Source organism: Ruditapes philippinarum, unplaced genomic scaffold (assembly GCF_026571515.1).
Source record: "Ruditapes philippinarum isolate M1 unplaced genomic scaffold, ASM2657151v2 ctg84_1_1_1_1, whole genome shotgun sequence".
Taxonomy (NCBI): domain Eukaryota; kingdom Metazoa; phylum Mollusca; class Bivalvia; order Venerida; family Veneridae; genus Ruditapes; species Ruditapes philippinarum.
The window spans coordinates 298291-321760 of NW_026865113.1; the positions used below are offsets into that span (position 1 = coordinate 298291).

Genomic DNA, 23470 nt, shown 5'->3' on the forward strand with positions numbered 1-23470 from the left:
GAGCCAGCCATGCGGAACATGCGTTCTGCACGTCATCTTGATGTGGTAAACATTTGTCTGAAGTTTCATCAAAATTCTTCAAAGGGTTGAAGAGTTACAGAGCGGACACAATTTCGTTTGACGCCCGCCCATCCGCCCATCCGCCCGCCATACCCCAATCTAATAACCAGGATTTTCAAAATTGAAAACCTGGTTAAAAATCTTAAACCATTTAAATATAATTATTTACAATTGTCATTAAAGAAATTTTACACAGCTATTTTACATATTAATCTCTTCTTGGTTATCTATATTGTAATCAAAGAGTTTATTGAACTCCATGTACAAAAATCTGAGAAAAGGAACAAAATATACAAAAAGAAAAAAAAATGAGAGAAAAGATCGTCAATGTACCGGTTATAAATTGTAAAATAATTTTAACACCCATACCTCTGCAAAGCTGTTAACTTGATCATATTACATGTTTAATTCCCTTTATTTGTAACTTCTATATAAATCTTAAAACCACACTGTTACACAGGGTTAAAATTTAGAAAATGAACATGTTTCCATACAGACTAACATTTTAACATCAGATGTATTAATGCAACATTGTCTTTCTTCATCATAAATACAAAGAAATAAAAAATGAACAACAACAAAGATACATTAGTATTTTTTTCATCTCGAATCTTCAGATCCCATCAGCTGTTTACATGCTTATAAATTCTAATGCCATTTTATAAACTCAGAAAACAAAGTCTGCAAGCTTTTGACACAATCAATTAAAATTTACAAAAAAAATCAACAAATTTTCATCTTGATCTATTTTTGTCATGTCATATTGAGCAGTTTAATGTGTTAATGTTTATCTAATTAACATTATAACTGAACATAACAGGTTCCTATTCTCATATCATACGTTTTTAATTAAAATATTTTCAAAACTCTCGCTATTATTTTTTTACAACATTTAAATGGTATTGCCCATTATCGTTTAAAGAGAATAAAATTTATAATTCAATATGACAATGCTATTAAACTTTGACGTACATTAGCAAATTTACAAAAGCAAATGACATTATAAATATTTAATGTCAATTTTAAAGATTATTTTAATAGCATGTAAAGAAAGAGTGTTTAATACATTATCATCTTGTTTCATGATTTGCGAAAATTTCAGCTACATTTCTTGCTATTTAATGTGTTCTGCCAATTATGATAACTACATTAGCCGTATAAATGAAACTGGAAAAAATATCTACGTCTTATAAACTTAAATGAGGTATTTTGAACTGTGATTCTGAAAATAATATTTCAATATTTTTTTTTGAAATTTTTCTTTAAAAAAAATTGTTGTAGTAGAAAAAAGAGCAAAAAATCATGCTGGTTCTATCAATTCAATAACAACATAAATGTTACATAACATGTATTACAGACAACATAGAACATTACATGTATATATCATGAACTTATATTAGTCATACAAGTTATCTCAGTAAAATATCACATATATGCCTATATGTTCAAACACAATATCAAATATATCATTTAACCATTTACTGTTAATATCCAATTTTGAAGTATGTTAGAATAAACTGTGCACATATATCACATACCAGTTTTAAACTATTTTTAACTACTATAAATAAAACAAGCTAGTGACATATATAAATCAAATATTTCATTTTTCAAAAAATTATGCAGAACAAAATGTATACAGCTCATGAGGAAACTAAAATAAAATATTCAAATTGCACATTTAGAAGCTTTTCTATAAGGAATCAAATTAAATTATCCCTTGATACTTCTTTTTTTTTTAGACATAGTAAGTAGTTAAACACTAAATTTCATACAACAATCTTACAACTAAGCAGACATAAAATCATTTCTAAGTCAGACCTAAAATTTCTGATTGAACATTCATTACAGTATGTCTTTAAACAAGTATCAAGGTTTAACTGGTGCCAATTGTTCCACTTTATCAATATTATAAAGAATCAAAGCTATTTAAAACTAAATTTCTCTAAATCACACTTGGCTAACTTTGATGGCAATAACCTGATGTTTAAATTGAATGTCTACATTTCAATCAAGAAAATGATGCCATGAAACCCTAAAGATTTTTTGTTTGTTTTCTAATGTTGACATACAAACTAATATTCTGCATTGAAAATAAATCAAAGCATACTTATGTATCCTATCTACATGATGATATATAACAAACCTTTACAATCAACCTTTATATTGCTTCATGAGAATTGTAATATAAATATTTTGTACACTTATGGAATGATAATAAAACACAATCCTGACAAATGAAACAAAAAATGAAGAAAAAATCAAACTTGTCTTTTTTTCTGATAAATCATTGGTTACCATATACTTTTATTATTTAGGAACATAAATATTTTGATAACAATTTTTATTCTATGTTTTATTTTGCTTTTTCCCTTTCATATAATGTGACAACCTAGGTGAATACTTCAAAGTAAGTTAGTTATGCTGGAATAATGTGGAGAATCTTCAAAATACAAATATTGATGGACTTTAGTTCCACACATGTCTCAAACAGTGCTCCATTGCCTGCAAGAAAAAACGCAAACATTTCTATACAAGTAAAAAATACTGATATAAATTTTGCTAAAAATATTTAACACTCTACCCACTTTACCTGCTGGATTTCTTAAATGGACTTGTCCAGCTTCCCTTTTGGGAATAGTCCATTATCAATATTGTATTCGACACAATCAATTTCGGATATGTATATGTCAAAGAGATATATTGGAACAAATGTTGTAAAAACAAATATTTGAATATGGAAAACGAATATGGTAAAAGAATATTCAAACATCAAATTACTTATTCGTTCCCAGCCCTAATTTGTATCGACCCTTCACATACTGAATTTATGTAATACATTTGCCATCTGTTTTTTTTGGAACTGTCCATTTGTATTTTCATGAATAACATCAACAAAATACTAAAATTGAGCTACAAGGTTGGACTGGATCTATACAGATGGCAAGGGCTCATCATTTTCTGTTCCAGCAGAGTAATAGTTCAACAAAAGGACAATATGGCTCATTATGTTCTGTTCCATAAGATTAGAAATTAAACAAAAGGACAATATATACATTATACTTACATTACATTCGGCAGCATTGTCTTTATTAGCACACCAATAGGCAGGTCCGTATGTGCATTTGTTTGTCCCAACCAGTTTGTGAGATTTAAAGAACAAAGTTTTGTCATCCTTCTTCTGGGCTACTGTGGCATTACAGAATCCAAGTTGCTGTAAAATAGTTAATCATTAGCATGCTAACATTTTTTTTATATTTACACCAGCTTTACTGTTGGACAAGGACCTCAGGCACTCATCCATGAAATATTTTAGGCAAAAGCAGACTTCAAAGTAGTGCCATATTCCCGTGATTAAAAAGCTTGCAAGCTTGGCCCAAGAATTCTTAACCATATAACAGACCACTAACCATCTTCTTTAACTTCATCTTTCTTTACCCTCAACTTGCAACAAACTGTTACTTACTACTTTAAAGTATTTAATGCATTTATTTCATTGTATCAGATCGTGATTTATGTTTTTATAAAAATCTAAGCTTAAGTTATTAAAATGTTCTAAATATCTAAATTTCCGTATCTCTCTCCTTTAAATTTTGAAAACAATTTATAACATAATATTTGTATAATTATCGTTTAAACAAAAGTATACAATATTTTACCTTGCATATTTCTTCTGGTTTAAGATTTTGTCCAATGAGATCCAGTATGGCTGGAATGTACTGGTCTACAACATCATGGCACTGTAAAATTGTTAGCAGTTATGTACGTAAAAGCAATGTTTTGTTAATGTTAGTTCACATACCATACTGACATTCAAGACCTCTTGAATACAACTATATTCAACAGACAGAATTGATAGATCCCTACTTTGACCTTTTATTTGAATAACGATAGATTTAACCACAAATATGTAAATGTGCTCTTTTGTTAACAAATATGTTGTGGTGAAATATTTATTGAGTCCACTAATCTGATAATCAGAATCAGACAGGATCTATACATAATCAAACTTAAAGAGAATAAAAATGAAGGGTACTATCTTAATTCAAAATATAAAAATCAAACATTTGTCTCCATTTTTTCTTATCCTTTATGCATATATACACATTTATTTAATTTTACCCATGAAATATGGTGCTATATCAGTCAAATATATTTCATATTTTTTAAAAATAAATATGAAATATAAATATGAAAGTGGGTGGAGTCAAAACTCATATTTATTTTAAGGGACTTCTTTCGCCGTTTTGTTTGAAAAATCTGATAAATACAAAACAACTTTTTCTTGAATATTGTTTTGAAAACTATCTAGCATGATAGAAAATGGTCTAACTAAGAAAATTAATCTGAACACCAATATCTTTAATTCAGTAATTAACGCTGTACAGACGTGTAAAGAGTTGTTTACATGACATCACAATGTAGCCCCAAACAGCGCGTGCTTACGCATAAATTACTGCGCGCTGTACAATTGCAGTTGGTAGCAAGCAAGGGGATTCGTTACCATTTTCTTTGATAATGAAATTAAATAAAAAGGTTATTTTTTTGTTTTTTTGTGAAATATGGTATATATTTTCACTCAACATGATAAAATGCCACAAATTTTCACTCGCCGTACCGGCTCGTGAAAATATGTGGCATTTTATCATGTTTCATGAAAATATATTCCATATTTCACGCAAACGAAAAAATATCCTCTTAATATTTATAGCAAAATAACAAACATAAACCTTGATGTATATATAAAACAAGAATTTTACCTGTGCTGTAACAGTATCTGGTAATATATCACAAAGTTTACGCATATATTCTTCAATTTCTTTAGCTGTTCTATTCTCCTTCAAAAACTCTTGCAATTGATCCACCAAAAACTTACATGGCCCACAAAAATCTGACTTTGCTGCAAGTATATTCAATTTTGTATCAAAGGGAGACAAATCAATTTATGTTACTGCAACAACTTAACTGAGAGTTGTCTAAACATAAAAAGAGTACAGGCATATAACATTGTATAAAATCACGATTTCAAACTAATGAGGAAATTAAAGAAATGACAAAACTCTTAATGTCATATTCAAAACTAATGAGGAAATTAAAGAAATGACAAAACTTTAATGTCATATTCAAAGTTTTAATGCATCAAAGCTGTATTACATTGTTGAAAAGATCAATGAAATTTTCGTTTTCTTAGTATAAGTCATGTACATATATAAAGACTTTAAATATTGTACTAATTTATAACAGAGGAACTATTCTCCATCTTTTGTATCATGTTTATGTGACACAGACCTTGGTCAAACTTTTATTTTCCAATTGGGAAAATGTTACTGCACAGTAATTTCAAAAGCCATCAAATTTTACTTTGAAGATCAGTCAACATAAATACACCCATATTTTATCAATGTGACCTTTGACCTGCAGTCTTGTGTGTAACATAAAATTTAGATTGTTAGCACCAAAACATTCATACACATAGACTGGGAAAAAACTGTATTATTATAAAGGTTAATACTAAAATTACCTCCTGAAGTTTTAATAAAATATAGTATAATCAACTGTTTTCATGCTTTTTTTCACTGACTTCGGATATATAATTAGTTAAAAAGATTTATGACAGGTTATATGACCCTACATAAATGGCCATTTGGAAATACATGTATAACCCAATACACTAGACGAGGGTTATATCGCAAACAACCGTTTATATATGAATTAATAACAAATTTATAATACACCAAACTGCCTTTTTCAAAGTAAAGACTGAGTTTTTTTTAATAAATTGACAGCAGCCATGTGTATATCAATCTATATAAACATCACGATTATCCAATGAAAAGTAATGTCACAAACATGCAGTATTATAAGAACGTTAAAACCCATGACCTTATGTGTTGCCCACATCAGGTTTGTAAAATCAAAATTAAATCTCTACAATAAAGATACCATACCTTTCTGTTTATCAGGAAGAATTTTAACAAATGCTCCCCAATGGGATTTTTTCCCCGATGAACACAGTCCAATAACAGTGCATACTTGGTCTGGGGAGACATCATTGGCTATAAGCTTAACAACTAGATCTGTGTACTCGTTCACAAAAGATGTACACTCATTTGTAATTGATGCAGGGAGATAACTGCATACTTTGTCCAGAGCTTCTTGAACTGCAGCCTGTCAAATAAATAAATTGAGCCATGTCACGAAAAAACCAACATAGTGTGTTTGCAACCAGCATGGATCCAGACCAGCCTGTGCATCCGTGCAGTCTGATCAGAATCCATGCTGTTCGCTTTTAGTTTCTCTACTTGTAATAGGGTTTGTAAGCGAACAGCATGGATCCTGATCAGACTGCGCGGATGCCAAGTGCTTGGATATATCCCCAGCACTGCTGACTTCTCAAATTTCAATATTTTAATATAGTATCCCTTAAAATTGCTAATAAGAATTCAAAGCAGAACAAAGGCTTTAAATATTTTAAAATATTGTATTTTATACTTCATACAAACCTCAGTCTTGTTGTCTTTTAGTATATCCTTCAACTTGGACATCACAAACTCACAGATCACACATTTTATACTTGACTGCAGCTTTCCATTTTCTAAATTAACAAATACATGTATCAATCTATATATTAAATATTCTAATTTTGTATAGTTACATTATCAAAGGTCATATGATCAGATTCTAGCTACAATAAACGAAAGATATCCTGTTAGCCAATCTTAAATCTAGCCATGTTAAAAAGTGGTTAGACCTATAATATATTTTAGTCATATCCAATACCTAGGTAGACTGCTTCAGGCCCTATAAATACTTAGGTAGATTGTTTCAGGCCGTATAAAATACCTCGTGAGACTGTTTCAGGCCATATAAAATACCTTGATAGACTGTTTCAGGCCATATAAAAAAAATACTTTGATAGACTGTTTCAGGCCATATAAAATACCTTGATAGACTGTTTCAGGCCGTATAAGATACCTAAGTAGACTGTTTCAGACCATATAAAATACCTTGGTAGACTGTTTCAGGCCGTATAAAATACCTTGATAGACTGTTTAAGGCCCTATAAAATACCTAAGTAGACTGTTTCAGGCCCTATAAAATACCTAAGTAGACTGTTTCAGGCTGGATCAATGACCTTTTGTAACAAGCTCAGGCCATATAAACATCTGGGTAAAATTAATGACCTTCCATAACCATTTCAGGCCATAAAGTACCTGGATAGTCTAAGTGACCTTTCATAACCATGTCAAGCCATTATCAACAGCTAGGTAAATTCCTTACCTTCTCATAATTATTTCAAGCCACAATAATATGAAGGTAGAATAAATGACGTCAAATAACTATTTCAGGCTATATAAAACACCTGGGTAGAATTCATGACTTACCATTAACATTTCAAGACATATTAGTAATAAGGTAGAATAAATGATCTTCCAGAAACTAACTGGATAACATCCCATAAAGCCATATGGGAGATTTAGACATACAGTGGTTATGGCAAGTTACACATGGTAGATGGCAATAACTAAATGGTAATTTAATTTTGCTTCTCCTTTAAATAATTAAACCAGTTAACAATACTACAAATGTTACCTAGTTATTAAGTATTATAAATATGCTACTGTATTATTAGTTATAAAGGCCATACAGTATAACGAAATATATACAAAAGAAAACAAAAAAATTGTTCTCTTCAGATTACCCATTAACCTGCATATACTGAGAACAAATTTCCCATGTATGCCCCAAACCTTCTTTCAATTTTACTACATTGTATATCTCAAGTTTTTGTTCATGGACCAAGTTTGAATGAGGGTAATCTATGGCACATTTCAATGAAGTTTTGATCATAATCACCCAGTGTAAAATTTATATGGAGAAGTCATTTAAAGAACAGTGTAGAGGAGTGTACTGCAATAAAGACCAGTGTTGTGCTCTTGTCAGCTAAAACAAAGATACCATACCTTTCTGTTTATCAGGAAGGATTTTAACAAATGCTCCCCACTGAGATTTTTTCCCTGATGAACACAGTCCAATAGCAGTGCACACTTGGTCAGGGGAGACATCATTGGCTATAAGCTGAACAACCATATCTGTGTACTCGTTCACAAAAGCTGTACACTGATCTGATATTTGTGCAGGGAGATAACTGCATACTTTGTCCAGAGCTTCTTGAACTGCAGCCTGCCAAACAAAGGAATACGTTTTACTATAAACTGAGCCACGTCAAGACAAAACCAACATAGTGGGTTTGCGCCAGCATGGATCCAGACCAGCCTGCGCATCTGTGCAGTCTGATCAGGATCCATGCTGTTCGCTTACAAACCCTATAACAAGTAGAGAAACTAATAACGAACAGCATGGATCCTGATCAGACTGTGCTGATGCTGGTCGCAAACCCATTATGCTGCTTTTGTTGTGACCTGGCTCATATGTATAACAATTGCATTTATACATGATATATTTACAAATAAAGAGCTATGTCTCACACGCACAGAATGATGTTATATAATAAACAATGCCAATTCTTGGAATATATGCGAAAATTGTTTTTAAGACTTTTAAGCATTTTTGGACCAATGTGTGAAAAAAGAAGAAGAAAAAAATCTCTCTATGGTTTTCTTGCAAACTGTTTCATACTTACATGTAAAGAAAGTGATCATATTCTCAAAATATTTTTGTTATCAGTTTTTTCCCGGCAAGATTCCAATGAAACAATAATTTCTATGTTGAATCTCTATCACAGATATATTAACTATATTGCTTTTTCAAGTAAAACAAATGTTTAGTTTGAAATTAGAACATGACTGCATATATTACAATCAGTACTGAATATTACATTTTTGTTGGAATTTCTATTTTAATAATTATAATAACACCATTGAGTATATTTATAAAATCAGGTGTTTAGTCAAACAAACACATTTCAAGTACATGTATACAAAGTTTTCACATATAAAACAATTTTTGTATTTAGACTAGCTACATGAAACAGGTTGTGCTCAATCTTAACCCTGAACATGCTGAATATCTTAAATGGACTTGTCCCACTTCCATTTTTGGGACTGTCCATTATCAATTTTAGGGATATCAATTTGAATATTTAAAATTTGTAAGCCAACAGTATAGAGCCTGGTCAGACTGCACGGAAGCGCAGGCTGGCCTGGCTCTATACTGGTCGCAAAGACTTAATGCTTTCGGGTCCAGCACTTAAAGGGTTAATCACAAATATATAAACAATATCACTATTAAATACACACCTCTGTTTTGTTGTCCTTCAGTAAAGTCTTCACATAGCTCATAATATATTTACATGTTTCACATGTAACTACACTTGATTTCAGGTTGCCCAGCACTAAATTAATAACAAATAATATTCATCATTTACATTTGACAAATATATTGAATATAAAATTAAGAAAAACAAGATATGTTTGTAAAACATGTATGCCCCCTATCTGCAGCCAGTTTAGTCATGTGATAAGGTTATTATGCATGACTTCTGACCCAGTGATCAAACAATTAATAAGGGTTATCAAGTATCTACTGGTCATGACCTTAACCTTTGACCCCTTGACCCAAAACTCAATAGGGGTCATCTGCTGGTCATGACCAATCACCATAACAAGTTTGAAGTTCCTAGGCCTAAGGGTCCTTTAGTTATTGATCAGAAACTGTTTTAACATACAAGGTCAATGTGACCTTGACCTTTGACCCCAAAATCAATAGGGGTCATCTGCTGGTCATGACCAATCACCATGCCAAGTTTGAAGTTCCTAGGCCGAAGCGTTCTTAAGTTATTGATCAGAAACCGTTTTTACTTACAATGTCAATGTGACCTTGACCTTTGACCCCTTGATCCCAAAATCAATAGGGGTAATCTGCTGGTCATGACAAATCACCATACCAAGTTTGAAGTTCCTAGGCCTAAGCGTTCTTAAGTTTTTAATCAGAAACCATTTTTACTTTCAAGGTCAATGTGACCTTGACCTTTGACCCCTTGACCCAAAACTCAATAGGGGTCATCTGCTGGTCACGACCAATCATCATACAAAGTTTGAAGTTCCTAGGCCTAAGCGTTTTTAGTTAATTGATCGGAAACCATTTTTACCTACAAGGTCAATGTGACCTTGACCTTTGACCCCTTGACCCCAAAATCAATAGGTCATCTGCTGGTCATGACCAATCACCATACCAAGTTTGAAGTTCCTTAGCAGAAGGGTTCTTAAGTTATTGATTGTAAAGCATTTTTACCTACAAGGTCAATATAACCTTGCCCTTTGACCCCTTAACCCCAAAATCAATAGGGGTCATCTGCTGGTCATGACCAATCACCATACCAAGTTTGAAGTTCATAGGCCTAAGGGTTCTTTAGTTATTGATCGGAAACCGTTTTAACCTAAGAGGTCAATGTGACCTTGACCTTTGACCCCTTGACCCCAAAATCAATAGGGGTCATCTACTGATCATGATCAATCACCATATCAAGTTTGAAGTTCCTAGGCCTAACGGTTCTTTCGTTTTTGATCGGAAACCTTTTTACCTACAAGGTCAATGTGACCTTGACCTTTGACCCCTTAACCCCAAAATCAATAGGGGTCATCTGCTGGTCATAACCAATCACCATACCAAGTTTGAAGTTCCTAGGCCTAAGGGTTCTTTTGTTATTTGTCAGAAACCGTTTTTACCCAAGAGGTCAATGTGACCTTGACCTTTGACCCCTTGACCCCAAAATCAATAGGGGTCATCTACTGATCATGACCAATCACCATACCAAGTTTGAAGTTCCTAGGCCTTAAGGTTCTTTAGTTATTGATCGGAAACCGTTTTTGCTTACAAGGTCAATGTGACCTTGACCTTTGACCCCTTGACCCCAAAATCAAAAGGGGTCATCTACTGATCATGACCAATCACCATACCAAGTTTGAAGTTCCTAGGCCTTATGGTTCTTTAGTTATTGATTGGAAACCGTTTTTGCTTACAAGGTCAATGTGACCTTGACCTTTGACCCCTTGACCCCAAAATCAATAGGGGTCATCTACTGGTCATGACCAATCACCATACCAAGTTTGAAGTTCCTAGGCCTAAGGGTTCTTTAGTTATCACTCGGAAACCATTTGGTCTACGGACCGACGGACCGACAGACCGACGGACCGACGGACCGACAAGTGCAAAGCAATATACCCCCTTTTCTTCAAAATGGGGGCATAATAAATAATTATACATTAAGAAAAGTTACCAGAGGGACAGCACAATTCTTGGTGCTTGATTATAAAACAAGAGCATTGATAATTATGCATTCAAACATAGAAAATGTACATCTAAGAGAAAGATTTCAATAAAAATACACACAAGAGTCATACATTTCTATGTTCACAAAGCACTTAACATTGTTTCACCCAGTTTCAATTGAATACACTCAGCAGTTTTGGAAAATGATCTTGCTATGAGGAATTTTTCCAAGTTAATAAAGGGAAATAATTAAACCATATTTTGGGCTAGAGTTACGGATCTTTGACAGTGAACTGTAATAACCTTTATAAGATGTGTGAAGTTTAAAGTGAATTATAAGCACTAGTTGCCAAGTAGAATATAAGATACTGATATACCTAAAAGAAACAAAAAAATCGTTTCTAATACCTACCCTTTGTTTTCAGTGGTATTATATTCTCTAACGAAGAGACAGATTTTCCTGTACACAGTCCAATTCTAGTACAGATTGTTGTAGGATCTATATTCTGTACAAGCAGACTGATGATTACTTTACTGTATTTTTCAACAAATTCTTTACATTCTGTCGTTATAGTGTCAGGCATCAATGAGCACACTTCCTCTAAAGCTGTTGTTATAGCAGCCTGAAATTATAACAAGTTCCTTACTTTTTATTAAAATACTGAGTATGCTATTTTGTTTAAACAACTTTTTCTTGAATAAGAAAATCTCAATAACTATTCTTTACAATCTTTTAGAGGGGAGTGTTCAAAGTCTCATCAATTTTCATTATTCACTGCTTAATTAAAGAAGACTGTACATGCCTGGTTGTGCAATATTAAAGGCATGCCCATGGAATAACTGAGTGACCTTATGTAAACAAGATGGATAGCCTATGTTTAATATCTTTATGTACAATCAATCAGCATAGGGGTCTGTTAGTAAATACAATAATAGAGTTAAAGCTACAGTGAGTATATAACAACTTTTAAGTAATTTAGAAATCAGTAGCCTTCTAATAAATGACATGACTTTTGTATTCTCTTCAGAATTTACACCTTCTAATGTAACACATATATCACATTTAACAACAAAATTATAGCAGATACAAGTTATTAAAACATGTCAGCATTTATAATTTATTCTATACTCACCACAGATCTGTTCCCTTTGAGATAATCATCTATTTCTTTGAGAGCAAATTCACATATCACACATGTAACACTTGCTTTTATAGTGCCTAAAAATAAAATAAAGTAATTAAAATAGTATGTATAACATGTCATCTTCTTTGTTTGTTTTTACAACAGATTTACCCACTCAGTGCCTTGTTTTAGGTACATTACACAGGGAAAAACTATGAGCTGCATAAAGTAGGAAAGAATCAATTTCCCTGGTGGGTAAATTTTATGTCATATTTGCCACATATTTCTTGTCAGTAGTGCATGAACTAAGGCACCGAGAGTGCATGACCTCTGACCTTTTGGTTTGACCACCAACTTTCTGTAATGACACAGGATAGCTCCATAAAATGTAACAATTCAATACAAACTGGATACAAACCCACACAAAAATGTGTGACAGTTGTTTGTTTTAAATCAGCAACCTTGTTAATATGTGGCAGTTGTTTGTTTTGAATCAGTAACATTGTTAATACAGATTTGAATATATATAGTGATTGATTTAATATCTTTGTCATATATGAAGGGTGTTTCAGTGAGTATAATAATGCTTACCTGTATGAATACATAAAATTGTCGGAAAAGGTACAAACCCTTCAGTAGTTATGGAGATGCCAGCTTACAAGCAAAAATTTACATAGAATTTCTAAGTAGAAAAGGGGCATAATTATGCAAAAAAGCAAATCAGATTTATGGGATTTGTGCCAATCATCTTAGATAATCACAGAGAACAAGTGTGTGAAGATTCAATCCTTTCCCTACAGTACTTATGGAGATACCAGCTTACAAGCAAAAACATAACCAAGAATTTCTTAGTCGAAAAAGGGGCATAATTATGTAAAAAAGCAAATCAGAGTTATGGGACTTGTGCCAATCATCTAAGATAATCACAGAGAACAAATGTGTTAAGTTTCAATCCATTCCCTTTAGTAGTTATGGAGATACCAGTTTACACGCAAAAACTTAACCAAGAATTTCTAAGTCGAAAAAGGGGCATAATTATGTAAAAAAGCAATCAGAGTTATGGGACTTGTGCCAATCATCCTAGATAATCACAGAGAACAAGTGTGTGAAGTTTCAATCCATTCCCTTCAGTAGTTATGGAGAAACCAGCTTACACACAAACACTTAACCAAGAATTTCTAAGTCGAAAAAGGGGCATAATTATGTAAATAAGCAAATCAGAGTTATGACATTTGTGCCAATCATCTTAGATAATCACAGAGAACAAATGTGTGAAGTTTCAATCCATTCCCTTCAGTACTTATGGAGATACCAGCTTACACACAAAAACTTAACCAAGAATTTCTAAGTCGAAAAAGGGGCATAATTATGTAAAAAAGCAAATCAGAGTTATGGGACTTGTGCCAATCATCTTAGATAATCACAGAGAACAAGTGTGTGAAGTTTCAATCCATTCCCTTCAGTACTTATGGAGATACCAGCTTACATGCAAAAACTTAACCACAGGGACGCCGACAAATGGGTGACTGCATTAGCTTGATTATTCTGCGAATAGTCGAGCTAAAAATACACACAGAGTCATAAATGTCTATGTTCACAAAGCAAGTTTTGGAAACTGATCTTGCTGAAAATAAATTAATCAGGAATTTTTCCAAGTTTATAAAGGAAAATAATTTAACCATATTCTGGGCTAGAGTTAGGGATCTTTGGCAGTGAACTGTAATAACCTTTATAAGATGTGTGAAGTTTAAAGTGAATTATTAGCACTAGTTGCAAAGTTCAAAGAAAATGTATTAGAAGGATATAAGATACTATGTACCTAAAAGAAACAAAAAAATCGTTTCTAATACCTACCCTTTGTTTTCAGTGGTATTATATTCTCTAACGAAGAGACAGATTTTCCTGTACACAGTCCAATTCTAGTACAGATTGTTGTAGGATCTATATTCTGTACAAGCAGACTGATGATTACTTTACTGTATTTGTCAACAAATTCTTTACATTCTGTCGTTATAGTGTCAGGCATCAATGAGCACACTTCCTCTAAAGCTGTTGTAATAGCAGCCTGAAATTATAACAAGTTCCTTACTTTTTATTAAAATACTGAGTATGCTATTTTGTTTAAACAACTTTTTCTTGAATAAGAAAATCTCAATAACTATTCTTTACAATCTTTTAGAGGGGAATATTCAAAGTCTCATCAATTTTCATTATTCACTGCTTAATTAAAGAAGACTGTACATGCCTGGTTGTGCAATATTAAAGGCATGTCCATGGAATAACTGAGTGACCTTATGTAAACTAGATGGATAGCCTATGTTTAATATCTTTATGTACAATCAATCAGCATAGGGATCTGTTAGTAAATACAATAATAGAGTTAAAGCTACAGTGAGTATATAACAACTTTTAAGTAATTTAGAAATCAGTAGCCTTCTAATAAATGACATGATTTTTGTATACTCTTCAGAATTTACACCTTCTAATGTAACACATATATCACATTTAACAACAAAATTATAGCAGATACATGTTATTAAAACATGTCAGCATTTATAATTTATTCTATACTCACCACAGATCTGTTCCCTTTGAGATAATCATCTATTTCTTTGAGAGCAAATTCACATATCACACATGTAACACTTGCTTTTATAGTGCCTAAAAAATAAAATAAAGTAATTAAAATAGTACATGTATGTATAACATGTCATCTTCTTTGTTTGTCTTTACAACAGATTTACCCACTCAGTGCCTTGTTTTAGGTACATTACACAGGGAAAAACTATGAGCTGCATAAAGTAGGAAAGAATCAATTTCCCTGGTGGGTAAATTTTATGTCATATTTGCCACATATTTCTTGTCAGTAGTGCAGGAACTAAGGCACTGAGAGTGCATGACCTCTGACCTTTTGGTTTGACCACCAACTTTCTGTAATATATCTCTGGATACTGCCAACCCCTCTTACAAGTGTTAAAGGCAGGAATTTAGTGCACGTCGGATTGTCAGTAAAAGGTAAAAAGAAAAGCTAAAAAGAAAAGTCCAAACATTGACATGCTTGGAAGGTGAGACTGAAAATGTATTCTAGTCATGGTTAAAATGTTAATAGTGAAACAAGATGATAAGAGATAAAATAGTTTTAAAACACTGGGAGTAAGACTAGTACTGCAAACCCACCACTGCCTGTTTGAACTGACTCAGGTTGGGCAGGGTGGCAATGTTACTAGGAAGTTTATCCCATAGTATAATGCTATGAGGGAAGAAAGAGTACTTCTGGTAGTCAGAGGATACCTGTATTTGGCGTAGGGATAAGGGATGCATATGTCTGGTTAATCTATGTGGGGTTTGAACATAAGTTGGGAGATTTATTGCAACTAGGTTATGGTATATCTTATAAAACATTATCAGTCTACAGTCCAATCTGCGATGTTCAAGTGATCACCTGTAATGACACAGGATAGCTCCATAAAATGTAACAATTCAATACAAACTGGATACAAACCCATACAAAAATGTGTGACAGTTGTTTGATTTAAATCAGCAACCTTGTTAATATGTGGCAGTTGTTTGTTTTGAATCAGTAACATTGTTAATACAGATTTGAATATATATAGTGATTGATTTTATATCTTTGTCCATCTTTAAAGATGTTAAATATTTAGAAATGCAACACAGTTTTCATTTTATACTTATGACAAACATCTTTTTATCTGTTTATCTATATGACAATGCTATTAGCATTAGCAACATATACAGCAAGTTTATCTACCTTAACAAGTCTTGTACATAAAATGCATGACAGCATTCAACTCATAAACCCATTGTTTGTAGAACTAATTCTCGTTCTGTTTAAATTAAGCAGGCATACCGATATACATGACAAAATCAAAGTGACTGACTGTGTTTACCTTCTGTTTTCCTTGTCTGTGCTGTACATAGTTTTATCTGTTTACAGATGGTTTCAGGGTCTAAGTTTTGTAACAACAATTTAATCAACACATCACTATATGTGTTCACTAGTTGTTCACATTCACTGCTGATTGTATCTGGGAGAGCACTACATACTCTGTCAAGTACTTCTTTGATAGATGCCTGAAATTTAAAGCCTGTTTATAAGACAATTGAATAAAATAGTTTAGTTTTTTTTAAGTTCAATAGTTCATTTAATCTACTACCATGGAAGTACCTTTTAGTGATTAATAAAAGATAAGTTATTTTTTCATGAATCAAATACAACCAGTGTTAGATTTACTTGCACAAAATAATAAAAAAATAACCAGTGTTAGATTTACTTGCACAAGATATATATTTTAATTTTCTTCACACCTTTCAAACTACCCAGACTATGCTATAGTTTGTTTTGCTTTTTTGGAAAATAAATACACAGATCAATAAAACAATTTTTTTTTTACCTCTGTTCGATTTTCTCCAAGGAAGGTGTCAACAACTTTCAAAACAATTTTACAAACTTCACACTCTGTTGGGCCAGCAACAGCTCCTTTAAAGTAAAAAAAAACAACATACGTCTGGTATTAAAGTAAAAATCTTTGGTCTGGGAAATAATTAGCTCCCAATTAAATAACTTAGTGTGACTTTTTTATTTCTTAGTATTTCAATAGGAGCTTACAAGTACTGATTAATAGAAAAATTGAAAATTTTCATATGAATTCTGGAAAAAGTCAAGAGATCAATATATCAACTTCTAAAAACTGAATTTTTTCTTTTTTTCAAATCATTTTCAGAAATAATATTTGTACAGCTTTACTGGACTAAGTTATGCTAAATGACGATGCATGGCAACATAGGAAATACATATACCAACTTCATTTTTAATTCAACCTGTACATTTACTAGACAGACAAATAAATATTGATTGATATGATGTGTGATGTCATGCGTCTTCTATAAAAGTGAATATGATGTCATGTTTCTTCCATAAATGTCACATGCCTTCCATAAATGTAAATATCGTGTCACAAGTTTTCTATAAATGAGAATATGATGTCATGTTTCTACTATAAATGAGAATATGATGTCATGTTTCTACTATAAATGAGAATATGATGTCATGTTTCTACTATAAATGAGAATATGATGTCCTGTTTCTACTATAAATGAGAATATGATGTCATGTTTCTACTATAAATGAGAATATGATGTCCTGTTTCTACTATAAATGAGAATATGATGTCATGTTTCTACTATAAATGAGAATATGATGTCATGTTTCTACTATAAATGAGAATATGATGTCCTGTTTCTACTATAAATGAGAATATGATGTCCTGTTTCTACTATAAATGAGAATATGATGTCATGTTTCTACTATAAATGAGAATATGATGTCCTGTTTCTACTATAAATGAGAATATGATGTCCTGTTTCTACTATAAATGAGAGTATGATGTCCTGTTTCTACTATAAATGAGAATATGATGTCCTGTTTCTACTATAAATGAGAATATGATGTCATGTTTCTACTATAAATGAGAATATGATGTCATGTTTCTACTATAAATGAGAATATGATGTCCTGTTTCTACTATAAATGAGAATATGATGTCCTGTTTCTACTATAAATGAGAATATGATGTCCTGTTTCTACTATAAATGAGAATATGATGTCCTGTTTCTACTATAAATGAGAATATGATGTCCTGTTTCTACTATAAATGAGAATATGATGTCATGTTTCTACTATAAATGAGAATATGATGTCATGTTTCTACTATAAATGAGAATATGATGTCATGTTTCTACTATAAATGAGAATATGATGTCATGTTTCTACTATAAATGAGAATATGATGTCATGTTTCTACTATAAATGAGAATATGATGTCATGTTTCTACTATAAAAGTGAATATGATGTCATGTTTCTACTATAAATGAGATTATGATGTGTCAAGTATCAACACATCCAATGATGTAACAATGATCTTAAGAATCTTTTTTTCGATGACTATATGAATCTTTCATAAATAAGAATTTGATGCAAAAGCCTTCCATATATGTAAATATGATGCAATAAATCTTCCATGTATTTGTATATAGTAACAATTATTACCTTTGGCATCTTTCAGTAATTTAACATGTACTGGTTTAGGAAGCTGTTTAACTTTAGAATCACAGAGGCTTAAAGCCTTGCATATTTCATCTGGGCTCATATCCATTATCAGAAAGTTGATTACTGCTTGGGCATACTGATCAACAAGCTTTGTACACTGGTCTTTTATCTCGCTGGGCATCTTAGAACAGATCTCTTTCAATGCTGCTTTAATGTTTTCCTGTATGCAAAAGAGTCAATGCTTTAAATGTTAAATAAATAGTATGGGGCAATGTTTAGGAGGGGAGGGGTGGGGGGTGGTTGGGATTAAGTCACATTAACATTGTTTCAGTCGTGTAGCACCATTCAAGGTATACTTGTAGCATACAACCTTGAGTGGCATTTAGTGGCATCACAAAGAGTACCGGCATAAAAGCACTGACTTACTACAAGCTATCTGGATAGGTTTCTTACATATGAGAATTCAACACCTTGAACAGACTCGAACTAATAGCAGTAAAGGGCATTTGATAGAGAATTGCTCAAGTTTTCGGCTTATTTGGTTTGGTTTTAAGTCACTACAAACTGTTAAATTCATGCAGCAAATTTCTGGGTTTACTGGTGGAGTGCATCTCCATGCATGAATTCAGGCACAAGCATTATGTAGAATGAGTGGCCGCATGGCCGAGTGGTTAACACCTCAGACTAGTTATCTAAGAATTGCTGACCGCGTGGGTTCAAATCCCGTCAGGGGCAGTTGTTTCCTTGAGCAAGAAACTTTACATTCATTGCATAGTACTGGTTGGTTCCAGGAGTGGATTCGAGAGTGTTTCAATAAGCTTATAGCTTCTAACGCAATAGAACTATACTGGTTGGGGACCGCCAAAACCGGACAACCACCAAATCCGGATGGCCCCGAAAATGCTTAATTTAGTATTTTCTTTTATCAGTGGATGTCAGTCACTATTTTATCAACAATAAATGCATGTTTCTTCTAAAATTAAGTAAATAAATTTATTTCAACCTCCGTAAATGGTAATATTTTAATGTCTATTTCAAAAATGTTGACATTGAAATTTGGGGGTCAAGAAAGTAATGCCTGACCTCATATACCAGCTGTAATCATTTGCAGAGTAAACAATAGAATACCCAAAACTTCAGCATTTGTTGCTGAAATATTGTACATCATGTTAAAAATCAAAAATCAAAACACCCAAGTTTTTATCTGAATTAAATCATGTCATGTACATATCTGTCCGGACACTCTCTAGGTTAAAAATTATGAAATCTGTACGGAAAAATGTTCAAAAAGTGTCCGGTTGTTGGTCTCCGACCAGTAGAATAAATTTCTATAAACTAAAGGAATTCAAAAAATCAAGTTCAACTTTCAGTTTCTGTTAATTAGCCGGTAAGAAACAATAAGAAAATATGTACTGACAATTGGTGTAACTTAATCATGCCACTGGAACTATGGAAATAGGGTATATATTTCACAAAATACACATTTTAATTATAAATGTAGCAGATAACACTAAGTGTTTACTTACCTCAGTTTTATTATTCTGTAACTCCTTATCTAAGAAGTTCATGACGTATTTACAGGCCTCACATTCTACCACATTACCTGCTTTCTCTGACACTGAAAATACAAGAAATAATGCATTTTATATTAAATTATTCAAATGAGTGGATACTACTTTTATTTAATTGTAGTAGCAATTGTATCTGATGATACATGGTAATAAGGAATGGTACCTGGATATAAGGGCAGTTTTTGGTTGTATCAAGTAATATTTGGTTTAGAGGTGGGGCACTTAGTTTTAAAGGGTGGTACTTGGTTGTCAAGGTGGTACTCAGGTGTAAAGGATAAACTTGGTTCTATGGGGTGGCACTGAGATGTTGAGGATGGTACTTGAGAATTTAATGGGTGGTATTTGAATGCAAAAGAGGTATTGGTTATAAGGAGTGGTACTCTGATGTAAGAGATGGTTTTATGGGATGGTGCTTGGTTGTACGGGTTTGCCGTGATTGTTAGGGGTGATACTTGGTTGTACGGGTGGTATTTGTTTGTAAGGAGTGGTACTCAGATGTAAGAGATTATATATTTAGTTGTAAAGGGGGGTACTTGTTGTATGGAGAGGTACTTATATGTAAAGGATGGCACTTGGTTGAAAGGGGTGATGCTTGGTTCTAATAAAATAGTACTTGATTGTAAAGGGTGGTACCCAGAAGTTAGGGACGGTACTTGCTTGCAAGTTGTAAAAGGTAGAACATTGTTGTAAGGGGAAGGACTTAATAATAAGGGTGGCACACCATTGTCAAAAATTTGTACTTGTACAGTTTGTATTTGACTGTATGGGATAACACTTGTTTAAAAGATGTGGTACTTGGCAGTTTTGGGTGATACTTGGTTTTAAAGGGTGGTACATATTTAATGATAAATACTCAGTAACATATTTCAAAGTAGCAGGATATCATAATATGAAGAAATATTCAAATCAGTAATACCTGAGGTACTGTAATCTGGTAAATAGAAGTTAAGGTTGAGTAATTAGGTTTAAAAAAATTAATACATAAGAAAGAGTATAATTTTACCTTTATCATTACTGACAGGTTGTACAATAGGAAGTGTATCATATGGTGACATAATGTCAGATATAGATGCAACACATTGTTTAATTTCTTCACAGATCTTTTCAGCATCAGCCTCTTGTACCAGTAAGTTAATGATAATATCTCCATATTGTTGTATCAGATTATCACACTTTGATTTAAATACAGACGGAACTTTCGTACAGAATGTTTCTACAACCTTCTTAATTTCCTCCTACAATAAAATGAAGCAGATCTACATTATTTAATCATAAACAATTATTCTGATCAATATTATTTCATCATAAACAACTATTTTATACAAATTTACATAACAAAACTGAATATCCACAGATGCCCTTGTATTATTACCTCCCATGACTCGATGATATTTTTTATTTTTTAAGGTCTCATAAGATGTCTTTAATTGCAGGAAAGTATTTAAGTCCCCATTAAAATTTACATTGCAGCAATCTTCAAAAAACCAACAAGGGTTAAACTTGTACTATCACAAAGACATTAAATGAATAATACTAAATAGTGTATTAATTAAATTTTTAGTACTGTAGATTCATTTGCTTTGTTTACAGTTTTGAGCAATAAAAGTCACAAGTTGTATGTAAAGTAGTTAAAGTGGAAATTACGAAAAATAGATGCTCATTGGCATACTCAGATTTGGAGCCATTAAAAATGGCAAATAGATATGAGAGTGATCTTTATACTATCATACATTACATTACTTTGAATGACTTAGAATTTTTTTAGTGAAATAGTTGGCCGATAATCAGAAAGGGAAATTAATAAATTAACAAGTAAGTGATTGCTGTTTTATTTTTATATCATTTTAAAATATTCTTTTTTAATTCAAATGCTAAAGGTAACAATACATGACTGCTGAGGAGTATCATGAATTGCAAAACATTCGTAAAAGGCTATTTGAGCCTTAATCACTACAAACCACCAAAACATTAATGGCGTTTGCGAACAAGTATGGGATCAGAAAAGCCTGTCGCATCCGCGCATCTGATTAGATATTGGGAAGTGTTCGCTATCAGTTTACTTATTTAATAAGGGTCTTAATAAGCGCAATACAATGGAATTCATGAATCATACTGCAAATGCGCAGAATTCTGAATTCCACTGTTGTGGCAAACCATTATGTTGGTTTTGTCGTGGCGCGGCTCATTTTAGTTATAAAAGATTGCTTCATTGAGCTTTAATTCTTAAAATTACTACATCAACCACCATATATTATTCAATTCAATCATTTTGACGTATTGTTTACATAAGGATAAAAGTGAGTTGGGGTAAATAAGTTGAAAGAAGAGAACAATTTAAACAATGCTTTAACTTTCACGGTCTAATGCTATTAGATATTTGGGAAAAGTGCTAATAAAAAGTCATATACATTTTAGCAATTATTTAAGTGAAGAGGTCTATAATGAAAGGTCTGTAATACAATGAATTAATAGTAAATAATACTCTTAATAGTATTTAGAAAGAAATCATAAAAGAATTATACACTGAAGTTGTTGGCAAGACAGAGATACATAATCCATTATAATACTGCACGTTTGTAACGTCATTTTTCATTGGATAGTCGTGACATTTATATAGTTTTATATACACGGCTGATGGCGATTCATGAAGTAATCTTACTTTTTTCTCTAAAAATGATGCTTGCTGTATTATTAATTTGTTATAAAGATTGTTGACAGGTTATATGGCGTATATAAACGGCTGTTTGCAATATATCCCTCGCCTAACGGCTCGGGTTATATTTACAAATACCCGTTTATATAGGGCCATATAACCTGTCAACGATCTTTATAACTAATAATATTACATTCATTTATATAGCAGATAATTTTTTTTTAAACAATATATTATTATTCATCACATAAATTTACATCAAGTAGAACTTGACTGACATTTTTTTTCCAGCAGCATTTCATGAGAATATCCAAATGATACATTTCTATTGTTTTTATCAATATTTAAAACAATATATATATTATGGAATTTGTGCCCATTGTAGACCTTTCCACTTTAAATATTTCTATTACAAGTGTATGAATACAAAACATGTATACCCTTGTTGATTTTTTCGTGATGTAGGACTTCATCATGTTGATAGCCTCTTTACATAACTCACACTGTTCTGATGTCTGTACAACTGAAAACCAAACAACCCTTTGTAAAAAAACTTCAGCTTTCAAAAAATAGTTCCTAACTTTAAGTTCAGAATTTGCGGGATACAAAGGTGACAAGCCTTTGCCACCAGTATAGAGCCCGGCCAGCCCTCTGCACATCCATGCAGTTTAACTAGTCTCTATGCTATTAAATAAGTAACTTCAAATTTTCATCTCAATATCCTTGCATTGAAAATTGACAAATCCAAAAATAGAAGCTGGA

At 32.3% G+C, this 23470-nt stretch overlaps 1 protein-coding gene across 8 annotated transcripts in view; it reads right to left on the minus strand.

The window, feature by feature from the left end:
* Positions 1–243: 243 nt before the first annotated feature.
* The window catches only part of LOC132727883 (uncharacterized), an 80973-nt gene continuing 57746 nt past the window's right edge, over positions 244–23470 (minus strand). For 6 of the 8 annotated variants that reach the window (XM_060713479.1, XM_060713478.1, XM_060713481.1 and 3 more), the window contains 18 exons: positions 23149–23231; positions 21059–21290; positions 20011–20102; positions 18485–18704; positions 16829–16914; positions 16325–16508; positions 14992–15077; positions 14271–14481; positions 12426–12511; positions 11705–11915; positions 9321–9415; positions 8025–8244; positions 6564–6655; positions 6009–6228; positions 4821–4960; positions 3720–3800; positions 3128–3274; positions 244–2565 (listed from right to left, as the gene is read on the minus strand). In XM_060713479.1, coding sequence (XP_060569462.1) covers positions 2530–2565; positions 3128–3274; positions 3720–3800; positions 4821–4960; positions 6009–6228; positions 6564–6655; positions 8025–8244; positions 9321–9415; positions 11705–11915; positions 12426–12511; positions 14271–14481; positions 14992–15077; positions 16325–16508; positions 16829–16914; positions 18485–18704; positions 20011–20102; positions 21059–21290; positions 23149–23231 — 2522 coding nt within the window. In that variant the 3' untranslated portion in view covers positions 244–2529. The remainder of the gene's footprint in view (positions 2566–3127; positions 3275–3719; positions 3801–4820; positions 4961–6008; positions 6229–6563; positions 6656–8024; positions 8245–9320; positions 9416–11704; positions 11916–12425; positions 12512–14270; positions 14482–14991; positions 15078–16324; positions 16509–16828; positions 16915–18484; positions 18705–20010; positions 20103–21058; positions 21291–23148; positions 23232–23470) is intronic. The other 2 variants (XM_060713477.1, XM_060713476.1) reach the window with 2 other exon arrangements.